This window comes from Gymnoscopelus braueri (genome assembly GCF_963280865.1).
Source record: "Gymnoscopelus braueri genome assembly, chromosome: 12".
In the NCBI taxonomy this organism is placed as follows: Eukaryota; Metazoa; Chordata; class Actinopteri; order Myctophiformes; family Myctophidae; genus Gymnoscopelus; species Gymnoscopelus braueri.
Genome location: NC_137614.1, coordinates 16710740 through 16722760, shown reverse-complemented (window position 1 = coordinate 16722760; position 12021 = coordinate 16710740). Strand labels below are relative to the sequence as shown.

The following is a 12021-nucleotide window of genomic DNA, read 5'->3' as shown; positions in this document are numbered from 1 at the left end:
ACTAAAAGCTGCTTGAAAAAATATGAATTAGCAGCAAAGTAAAGACATTTCAGTACTACTGTACTGATCTTAATTCAACCTACGCCATCAAATCCTGGCCATGCAGGTGCAGAGGATGCTGCTGGTAGTGGCCAAACACCTCAAACACAATGGGCTTGGTCTTTATGTACTCGATGAAGGACTCGGTCACCTCCACTGAAAACTGCAAATAAAAGACGAGTTCGCAAATATTAAATATATTTTCACATTTTCAGTTTTGTTAAAGTCATACTGTGTAACTTTCATTTTTGTAGTCTCTATGGTCTGTTAGAACTGCGATTCGCAGACGTCTGTTTGAAATGAAACCAAACAAGCACCACCCCAAAAACAAATGAAGCATGGTCTTGAGCGACTAAAATTGTGTTTGGAGAAGTTGTCAAAAAACACATTTATGTGGAATGGTTATTGTGAAATAACTTTTAGTTGAATTGAAAAAGGTAGGTACACAGTATGACTTCAAGAGTCTTTCATGTGTGTTTTGCTGAACTTACATTCTGAACATGGTAGAAGCCCAGAGGAGCTCCTTTTCCAGTGTTCTTCAGCGGCTCAGTAGAGAAAGCCTCATCGTGGCGATGCAGAAAACTGAAAAGTGCATCAAAAGCAATAACAACATGTCACACAGGTTATCCTGCGTACGAGACGAAAACGCTTCGTCAATCAACTCCATCCGCCACATATTTATTTCAGAAAATATCACATCCAAGACACTTTGATTTAACTGGTCGGCGTGACATTGGGTTTCAGGACAGTGAACTCACTTGAACTGGCAGAAGATGTCCGCGTATTCAGGGAGGATGCCGCTGGCCTGGAGCACGGTCACGCGGAAGGTAAAGATGCTGCCCACCTCCAGCTGTCCTGCCAGACCCTCGCCGTGACTCACTTTGGTCTCCTCTATGTTACTCAGCTTCAGGTCTGGAGTTAAACACAATGGAGCATTGAACTGAGTTGCACTGAAAATGACCAGCGGTTAACCATTTATGTAGATCTGCTATTTTTGAATATTTTCATGTTTTTTTCTACATGCCCAAAAGGGACACCAGGGTGGAAGTGGATGTTCATAAGACTGCATTATAAACATTTCAATGTGTACGAACTGTTTTATAGAATTGTCCGCAAAGACTCATCAGGCTCATGATCTGCAGAGATCATTCCAGTGTTTTGTCATCAAACAAGTGTGGATTCCATCAGATTAATTTCCATAACTAAACCCCTTTATTTGCCTACATTTGCCAGAACATCCTCCTATAATTAAGTGAACCTCTGTCTGTCTGCCTGAACACGTTTTTCTCCTCAGGGGCTGAGCAATTGATCTGAAGTTGCACATGGGCAATGATCATTACCATGTGCAGACACACCTTTTAACTTTTCCCAAATTCAAGCTGTTTACTAGCGTTTTTTGGAAACTGTGTAAGTCTACGGCCACAGTTTTTGCCGTCACTGCGCATGCGCACGTGGCCACGTGCGCATGCAAGCGCGGCCACGTACGTGCGCATGCATACTCTGGGCCACGGGGCCCCCAGAGTATGTTAGCTCTTGGTGCTAACAGCGTTAGCGTGTTGTTTACTCACTCATACAACGGAGCAGAACATAACGGAGCAGAGCGTCGGGACTCGGGTCCCCCAGCAAACACACGCACACGCAGCAGGTCCAGTGTGTGTGTGTGTGTGTGTATTGGTGCACGCGCACATGTGTGTTGTAACTGTCGCAGCTAGGCAAACATGACCACATGCCTTGCCCATACATAACTAAAAGTCTGCAAATACTTTGACTGCGCACATCCCTGGGTAAGGACTAGTATATGAACTATTTAAATCCCCCCCCTCTGCAATGAACAGGACCATCTGCTCAGTGAAGTTCACCATTGGGCCATGAGCTCTAAAATGTGTGGAGTGGAGAGGTGAGGGTCAGGCAGCCATACCCATGTCATTGATTCTGTTGAGCTCCTCAGAAGGCGTGCTGACCTCCGAACTCTGACCCTGACCTTCCACAAAGCGTAGCTCCTCCAGGGACAAGCCAGAGCGGATCATAACGGTGGAGGGAAAGTCATTCTGATGACGCACAGCAGAAGACAGACAAGAGAAGGAGAAAGAGGACGGACATTAGCATAAAGATGGTGAAGAGAGATGAATCAAACCTCCACCGCGGCAAGCAAAGATTTTTTTCATTCTACCTGCTCAATATCAAATGAATAAGGTATCAGGTTGAATATATGACATTTGCTGTTGCATTTATTCATTCTACCCATCCAGTATGACTGGAGATATACAGTAGAGCTGGAAGTTACAGAGGAGACGGTTTAAAACAGCAACAAAACACAACCTCATTAATTCACCCCAACGATGACTTTATCATTTATCACCATCCGTGGGTTACGCCAAAGAACAACAACAACAACGACAAAGAAGTGTTTTCCAGTCTGTAAAACTTGTTCTCATCTGACTCAGGACGTACCTTTTGAAAGTACTCGTCATCGAAGGAGATCTTGGCGGTTCCTGACTGCCTCACACCTGACCCGTAGTCTGGTGCCTCCTCGTCAGCTACAGAGAAACAAGTTATCCTCCCATCAGTACAGAGAAACAAGTTATCCTCCCATGATCAATACAGAGGCGGGCGACCAAGTCCAAATCAGGCATAACTGACTGAGCCACGGCGCAACCCAAGTTATAATTCTTTTCATGCAAATGAAAAATATTTGATTTAAGTAAGTAAGTCAGAGTGGCTTATTGTTGGTATCAGACACAATAATTTGATATGGAGTTACTTAGTAACATTAACATTTTAATCAATATACTGTAACTGAAATATTGTCAAAGAGCATAAATATAATGATAACTAAACCAATGAGCAGTTGGGGGTGGGGGCTTTACAGGGTTAAAGGTAAAGCTTTTCAGTGTAAAAGGCGACTGTTAAGTGGGAGTGATGACTTAAAGACTATGTTATACTCTGTTGTATGACAAAGTATAAATGAAGCTTTAAGAGAGGCTGCAGTTACCGTACTCACCGCCAACAGCCTGAACCCCAACACGCAGGAAGCCACGGACCTCACCCTTCTCCGTCACTATGGCAACACGGTGCACCAGGGGCACTGGATACAGCAGATTGCTCAAGTACACAAAAGCTCTGCAAGTAGAAATGAAATGAAATGAAAACCAAAGCATTGCAAAGACGGTATTCATTTTAGCTCAAACTCGATAAAAGATTTCATATACAGTATAACTGGCCATTTCCTTCACTGAAGTCTTATGCTAACTTAGAATTTCAGACTGATGTGCACAAATGCTACATAGAAAGGGTACACAGTAACACAAGCAAAGAACAGCCAACATATTTTTCTAGATAAATATCTCAGAAGTTGCAGTAATAGGATGTCAGTGCAATATCTATCTATAGAGAAGAAACTCATTAATATGACTGCTCTTGGTGATGCAAACCTCTCATACTGTACTATAAGCACAAGAACCACAAACATGTTTTCAAACAACCCAAGTCTATTGAGTAGAGATGAATGATTTTAACAAACACAGTGGTTATACACAATGCGCTAGATTAGTGACATTTATAAATGTTGTTAGGTGAGAAGCTTAATCTACTAAAGGACAAAAAATAAAATAAAACAGAACACAAAACAACATCAACAAAACATGTTGAAAGACATTGAAATGATAGTAGCTACAGAAATCCACCTTATTCTTTAACCTGCAAACGTGACAGGTGTAATGGCAGACCAGTTCAGATGCAGCAGCAGCCTTTTTTATGGTCGCTGTTTTCCCTGATTTATACTCCATCGTATGACAGTGTCCTACGCTGAAAATAGCAGATCTACAAGAGCACAACGCATTGTGAGCTTGTGGTTATTTTTGCTGCATGACACCGTTGTACAACTAAGCATAAATCAGGCTTATGGCTGCGTTAGCTGCAGTCACACACATACTGTCATGCTGTTGTGTGAGTTGATTTGCAGTGCTCCTATACTGCTCCCTCCCACACCCCACCCACCCACCCAATCTGTAGGTGAATGCAAGGCCAAGGCAGAGGGGTGAAATAATTCTGGCAAAATATCACTGTAGTGACTGTGACATGGGCAGGAGCAGGTTATGATTGATAAAACAGCAGGGAGTCAGTCAGGGCTTTGATCAGCTGTCTGTTTATGCCACTGCAGCTATTAGGCTGGATGCAAAGACATGATTTCAAATTATGCTAGACCAAGCTAATTCATTTTAGCACAACGTAGTGAATCAAATCCATTACGATCAGGTATGGCTGCATGATTGCCAACTGCCATTGTGTTAGGATCTACAGTAGATTACAGTACAGAACATTATTGTAAACACAGGAACAAAAATAAAAGATCAACTCAATGTTGAATACATTGACATAGGAAAAGAATTAAAAGAGCAGTTTCAAACAATGACAATAATAATAATAATAATAATAATAATAATAATAATAATAATAATAATACAAATAATAATAATAATAATACAGACAAATCAAATGATAGAGCGGAGCCACAGCAAATACTTCAGACACAAATGGGAGTTAATACAGTCAAAATTTTGATGACGGCTTCTAAACAGGGGATAAAATAGCATACCGAGAAGAGATGTAGTGAAAAGGATGCTGGCTTTTTAATTACTTGACTTTTTAATTACTTGATTACTTGAAATCACACAAAATAGGCCCGTCTCAACACAAGTATGACTAATGTTAATAGATTAAAAATAAATAAAGTTCCAATTTATCTTCAGAATCCAGTTTTGCAACAAAAGGGCCAGTTTAGATTCTGTCTAAATTAAGAAGTGATTACTGATGTGTGTGGTTTGTCTGTCATGTGTAACCAAACCAGTACCAATGACTAGTTAAAGTAACTTTTGGGTGACATGGCGCCCCTTCCTGGCCTAAATCAGACATTTCCTGTGCCTTACCCATTTCGTTAACCCCTTGGCCACAATAATGGACATAAATGGACACTAACAAAAGGCTTATACTTTGTTGCATGACGGTGTCACATGCTGAAAATAACTGTGAATCTTTTATTATATTTTTTTGCTGGAAAATTAGTTGTTGTGGACCCTCCTCTCTCCTTTCAACCCATTAAGACCGGAAAAGCAAGAAATAACTTTAGATTTGAACCACTTTAACCATTATCTTATACTTTGGCTATTCAAAAATAGCAGATATACAAGCTCATAGCGCGGCACTGAGTGCTTGTAGATCTGCAATGTTTTGAAAAATCATGAAAATGTGTGCAAATCTTTGAATATATATATTTTTAAAGCGAACATTTGTACCTCAAATCTTTGCTTCTGGGGATTCTACAAATGTCTTCTAAATCCTAACTATATCCTTGCTATAATCAGTGGTTCTCAAACTTTTTCATGTCAAGGACCCCCAAGATGATACGTATTTGGCCGCAGACCCCATCTCAAAATATTTTGTTCCAGGGACCCCCCAGAAGCAAAGATTTTAGTTTAAAAAAAAAAATCATATATTCAAAGATTTGATTTCACGATTATAAAAACAATTGCAGATCTACAAGCTCATAGCCAAAGTATAAAATAATGGTTATAGCTAAAAAATCTAAAATGACACAGATGCGTTCCCGGATCGAAAGGGTTAAGAACAGAAAAAAAATCCAGCACCCATCCCAACACATCTATCCTGTAGTTTGCTGCATGTGTTGGAAGATGACGAGGGGATGCCATGGCTGGTCACCAACCTTCCCACCAGGATGAACCAGGGGGAGCGGTCGTAGAAGGGGTCCTGTCCGTCGCTGAAGATGTCCGAGCCCTCCTCCGTGCCGGCGTCGGAGCTGGTGTCGTCCACGAACGCCTCGTCGTCGTCGATCAAGTCGGACATCTCGCTCCGCCTCTCGTCCGCCAGCTCGGTGATCTCCGAGTCGGTGGTGGAGAAAGTGGGGGAGGGCGTGCGGTCGGCCAGGCGTTCGTTTACGCAGCCGTGGAAGATGGGGGAACTGAAGATGTGAGGGATATGGGGGTGGGGTGGGGGGTGTTGTGGTTTGGAGGCGGCGCCAAGAACGAAGTGAAGGTAACAATAGATAAAGTTATGTACTGTATGTTGTGGTTAAAAGGAGTTAATATCACACACTTTGTTGTGATATTAATCCACTAAGACCGGGAATCTGGGCATCTGTGTCATTTTAAGATTTCTTTGGCTATTAAAAAATAGCATATATACAAGCTCATAGCGCAGCACCGAGCGCCGCGCTATGAGCTTGTAGATCTGCATTTTTTTCTCGAAAATGTGTGCAAATCTTTCAATATATATATTTTTTTAAAGCGACCATTTGTAACTCAAATATTTGCTTCTGGGGATTCTATAAATGTCTTCTAAACTTCGAACAGTTTAAAAAAAAAAAGATGTTGCTATATCAGTGTTACTCAAACTTTTGAGTCAAGGACCACCCAAAATTATATGTATTTGGCCGCCGACCACCAGCTCAAAATATGTTGTTCCAGGGACCCCCCACCCCAGAAGCAAAGACTGGAGTTAAAAATGTTCGCTTTAAAAAATACATATATTCAAAAGATTTGCACAAATGTTCAAGATTTTTCAAAAAATTGCAGATCTACAAGCTCATAGCACGGCACTTGATGTCACGCTATGAGCTTGTATATCTGCTATTTTTGAATATCCAAAGTATGAGATAATGGTTAAAGTGGTTACACAGATGCGTTCCCGGTTTTAATGGGTTAACAATCAACCATTAATATTGATGGTCCCGTCACTAATCAGTAGCAATGTCACTTATTAGCTCGTTCCTTCTGGTAATATGGAAATCATACTGAGAACTAATCTATCTGAGAAAATGTAATCGTCTTTCTATCAGATGGGATCACTTTTGCAAGAAGTAATTTGGTATGTCTCTGCCAAGTTATTGCAACTTAGAGGTCTGCAAGCTGCTAATGAATGTATTTTACACAAGTAAGTAAGTAATGTATTCAGATGTCAGAGTTTGGCAGCTAATGTAGTAGCACCAGCTAAATGTTTAGAAAAGAGAAAATGCTTAATCAAAATGAAATGCAACATTTAAAAGGACACTCCTGTGAATCCTCTAATGTACAGTGTAAACGATGAAACTAAATATGCATAAAAATGCAATTTCTGCATTATGCAGATAAGCTAAGTAAATAATTAACACGTAGTTACAAGTATTTGTATGACTTTGGAAGGATGAAATCACAACACAAGTAATATAAGGAAAAACTAAAACATGGAGCATATAAAATGACAGAAAATATTTTTGTATAAATGAAAACGTCACTATTTGTTTTTGAGGCAATAAAACAAATATCTCGTTAGCTACAAATAAATCTCAATACACAAAAGGGAAGTGACAAAATGAAATGAAAATAAACAATTAGCAAATGAAAAACAACAGGTGACATGTGAAAGCATAAAAACATAAAAAAGAAATGATGAAAACAAATGTTAAAAACGTGATACCAGTATGAAATTTGTTAAGAAAAATATGTGACAATTAATAACGGAATGGAAGGGGACACATCCAAGGAAGCCCAAATGAAAACAGAAGACAGGCACTTTGTTCCCAGCTTGACTAAGTGACTAAATAATGTGTCTTAAAACCTAAACTGCCAAAAGGGAAAACAGACACAATACATGCTGCACAATTCAAAACTATAGAACTCGTTCTTTTAACTATTTTCTTGCTGTGTTACATACCTCCCCACCAGTTTGAACCAATGGAAGCGATCATAGAAGGGGTCATTTCCTGTTAGTGGACCCTCTCCGTCTTCCTGGTTGGAGGAGGCCATCTCCCCAGCACGGTCGTACATCTCCCTCATCTGGTCCAGCCTCGCTCTGCAAATAACATCACAGCCGTCCGTGGTGGTTAGGTTTTATTTGTTTTATATATAATGGGCACTTAGTAATTTAAACTCTACACTTGGTTGACCGGATTCCCCAGGGTCTCTATACTACACCCCCCTCCTGTGTGCAAAACACACTAAAACAAAACACTAAATAAAATAAAAAATTAACCACCACTATTATTTGTTCCACATTTTGTGTTTTACTTGATTTTATGACTGACTTATTTATTTAGTTTTTTCCTTTAAATCATACTACAAAGGAATCGATGGCAAATCTAAAGCCTGAGTAATATTTATTTGCACACACTGGTGTCACACACCGGAAATAGCACATCTACAAGCCCACACAAAGCCTTGCAGCATGACGCGATGTGTGCTTGTAGATCAGCTAAAGTATAGATCAGGCGTAAAAGGATATGGTGTGTGTGTGCCTTACTTCAGTTTCTCCAGAGACCAGTAGTGAGTGGCTCCGTTCTTCAAGTCCTGTACCTCCACAGCCACCACAGTACGAGGGAAAGCCCTGGAGTCACGCTCCTTCTCTGACTCTGGGGGCTGCAATTCGGGTGGCAGCGGAGAGTACAGCGTGTCTGTCAACAACACAAACTGGAACTGGACCTGAAGAAGGAGAAAGGTGGAAGTGAATCAAGGAGGTCTTATTTGTCACCAACTTGTACAAGTACAAGCAGCAAATCTTGTTGTTCTGCAAATTGTGCTAATATTCCAACTTAATAATGTAGTAAAGCAAAAAGGACATAATAATAATAATAATAATAATAATAATAATAAATTATATACAGTGAAGAATATGCATACGGTCTTGTCTTAGACAGGTACAATAGCTTATCATTTAGCAGCATTTTCCAAAATGTGGAGGGCAATAATTGATGGAGAGTGAAAAAAGAGAGATTGAGAAAGAGACAAGAAAACATAAGAGGCAAAAGCTGTTATGATCCAGGCTTTTCCTTGTCGTTGTTGAATGACATGAGATGCTGCAGGGTTCATTGCACTTTACAGCGGTGCTCTTAATCCCTGAAGACACACCAAGGTAAAAAGGTCACGTACATCCATACCCAGCCCTCCATTTTGTGCCTTTCTCGCTCCAGTGTCCACTGCAGACATTAAGGCTCGACCAGAAAACAACACTGGATATAAATAACGGGCAGAGACCCAAAGATAAATAAAAAGCCACTGACAACCACCTGTGTGACAGAGGAGCCATCTTCAATATCTATCACCCTGCGCCTAGAGCTCCACACACCTACAGTTTAATCAGAATATAAATCACAAGCCTCTCCCAGTGGTCAGGTGGACCGTAATAGACTGAGAACCAGTACCAAGTCACCGCCAGCCTTTGATTTATATCAGATTGTATTTGTTCATCTTTAATGATAAATCTCAAACCGTGGAACCAAAATGACAAACGAAAACAGTGACGGCTACGGCGTGTTGTCAAGCGTGCACGTCGAGCAGAATATCGATTATTCACAGCACAGCCAATATCAATCACTGCTGATTAGAAAGCGTGGACAACCTTGTGGTGTCCTTTTTCACATCATGGTGTTTAGGATTCCAGTCAGCGCAACAGAATGCCGTCATCAAATGCTTTACAGTCAAAGAGCAAACACCATTGACTCTGTGGGGAATGCTTGTGAGGCTAATGTACTGCTCAGCATATAGATGTTGGCTGCTAGAGCTCAGGTACATAACCACATGAATCTAAATAAATAAATAAGTAGCAAAGAATAGAAGCTTTCAGAAAGGAGCATCTTTAGATCCTCAGATACCGGAAGACTTTTATGCTACTGTTTTTGATTGAAAATTGATTGATTGAAATTTTTATTAGGCAAAAGAATGTAAAACAACACAGTTACATTTATAATGCTTTTGACTAAAAGGTCCGGCCAAAAAAGTCCTTGCGGACTTGTTTCCGTTGGGGTCCTTGAATTAATTTCATAGACATATATAGTAGCAACCAAACAGTTCAAAAATCAACATGAAAATACAGATAATACAGAAAAAATACAACTATGTACCAAAAAAGGAGCATGAAAAAAATAAATAAAAAATAAATAAATAAATAAATGTACAAAAAAAGGGGGGGGGGGTGAAGCATGGAAAAATAACGATTATATACAAAAAATGCATGAGGAAATACAAAATATGTACAAAAAAGAGGAGGGGGGGTGGGGGGGTCGTCTGTCTACAGGGAAACTGGTACTATCTCCTCTTTCGGCCTCCAGAAAGATGAGTTTTTAGGGCTGTTTTGAATGAGCCCAGCGAACTGCATTTTTTGAGGGATGGGGTTAGACTATTCCATTCCTTGGTGGCTGTGCTATAGAAGGAGAATTTGCCCATGTTTGTTTTATGGGTGGGTGGTACCAGATTGTTGTTTACGCTCCCTCTAGTTTCGTGGCTGTGGGTGTCACTAACGTTTTCGAGGTATTTATACAGATATGCGGGTATAGGGGGCATTTCGGGCAAATCTGCATTTACAATTTTGAAGACCAGACCCATTTTTAGTTGTTTAACCCTGTCTTCCACCCTGAGCCAGCCTAGGCTGGCAAAGTGAGTGGGAGAGAGGTGGGTCATGGGCCCCAGTCCGAGAAGTAGTCGGATCAGTTTGTCAGTTTGTCAAATTGTATTGAATAGTATTGGGTTTTAAACTGCATTTCTCCTTGTATCCCCCTCTCGCATATCTTTATTACCCATTTGACGAGGTAAGAGTTCTTACTTTAATCACACCGAGGTCCCACATAAACATTGTCATGCCATTACAGGCTCTGAACGTTGCATTTCTTGCTATTAGCTGTTTATGATTTCTCATTCATAGTAAAAACGTCTCCAAACAAGTTGAAAAGGAATGTTTGGCCATACCTTCTTCTTCAGCTCCACGCTGATAGCGTTAGCCTCCTTCAGGTACACAGCGTTCCCCCACAGCTGGTCACGGAGGGAGGTGAACTGATGGTACCTCCATTTTCTGAAGGCCCACTGAGCCAGTTCAAACTCATGCTGGGTCCACGGTACTGAGGGGGGAATCAGAAACATAAGCAGATACCCTTCAGCACCAGTGTTGATTTTGACCTGCAACTTTTGATTTAGTTTTAGTCATAGTCTTTTGAATAAAATTGTTTAGTTTTAGTCGTATATTAGCCATCTGATTTTTTTTACTTTTAGTCTAGTTTAGTCGACTAAATATCATAAGATTTTAGTCAACTAAATCTACAGTTGATTTAGTCGACTAAAATGTATTTTTGACTGGCTGTGATGGCATCGATATGATTTTCACTTAGCTGCATGAGCTTGTAGATCAACTATTTTCGGTCTGTTACACCCGCGCGGTAGGATGTCATTTTTACCATTTTACAATCATTTCTAAACGTAACGCTAAAGACAAAAATAGCAGATCTACAAGCTCAAAACGTGTTGGCAGCGCTTGTAGAACGCCCAACCAATATAAATCAGGCATGACTCCAACCCTAACCCCTAAATACCTAATCCTATGCCTGAATCTTTTTATTAATTAAACCTAACTAAAATATATATATATATATATATATATATATATATATATATATATATATATATATATATATATATATATATATATATATATATATATATAATATTTTATCCTCACAATGTCTATTTCTCAAATTCTACTTTACTTCTGAGGACATTTGGGTCTCACAAGTATAGTAATACAAGTACACGTACACCCCCACACCCACACCCCCACACACACACCCCCACCCCACACACACACACACACACACACACCCCCACCCCCCCCACACACACACACACACACACACACACACGCACACACACACAGCTTCAAATCGCATGGTTTTTATTGGACGTCATTAAAATGAATGCAGGTATTATTATACTTATTAGCTGAAAGCTGCAATATTAGTAGCATATATTTCATTCTTAGAGGATTAGAGACTATTAATAGATCAGATGGACTTAATTCCCTGAGTGGGTAATTAGAAAGGTGACATTAACAATTGTTCAGTAAATGTAATGAGTTCATGTGTGATATGATTTTGTTTTGATGATTAAGAAAAGGGGAAATACAATACGCACATCCCTCTAGCTTAGGTTCTGGGAGAAAATGTAGAAGAAA

The 12021-nt window shown here is 40.0% G+C and overlaps 1 protein-coding gene across 2 annotated transcripts in view; it reads right to left on the bottom strand.

The window, feature by feature from the left end:
- Nucleotides 1–12021, bottom strand: part of kif1b (kinesin family member 1B) — a 90205-nt gene that overhangs the window by 19546 nt on the left and 58638 nt on the right. For both annotated transcript variants that reach the window (XM_080445270.1, XM_080445271.1), the window contains 9 exons: nt 10767–10915; nt 8329–8507; nt 7744–7881; nt 3041–3159; nt 2491–2576; nt 1958–2087; nt 798–951; nt 531–621; nt 84–202 (listed from right to left, as the gene is read on the bottom strand). In XM_080445270.1, the coding sequence (XP_080301396.1) occupies nt 84–202; nt 531–621; nt 798–951; nt 1958–2087; nt 2491–2576; nt 3041–3159; nt 7744–7881; nt 8329–8507; nt 10767–10915 (1165 nt within the window). The remainder of the gene's footprint in view (nt 1–83; nt 203–530; nt 622–797; nt 952–1957; nt 2088–2490; nt 2577–3040; nt 3160–7743; nt 7882–8328; nt 8508–10766; nt 10916–12021) is intronic.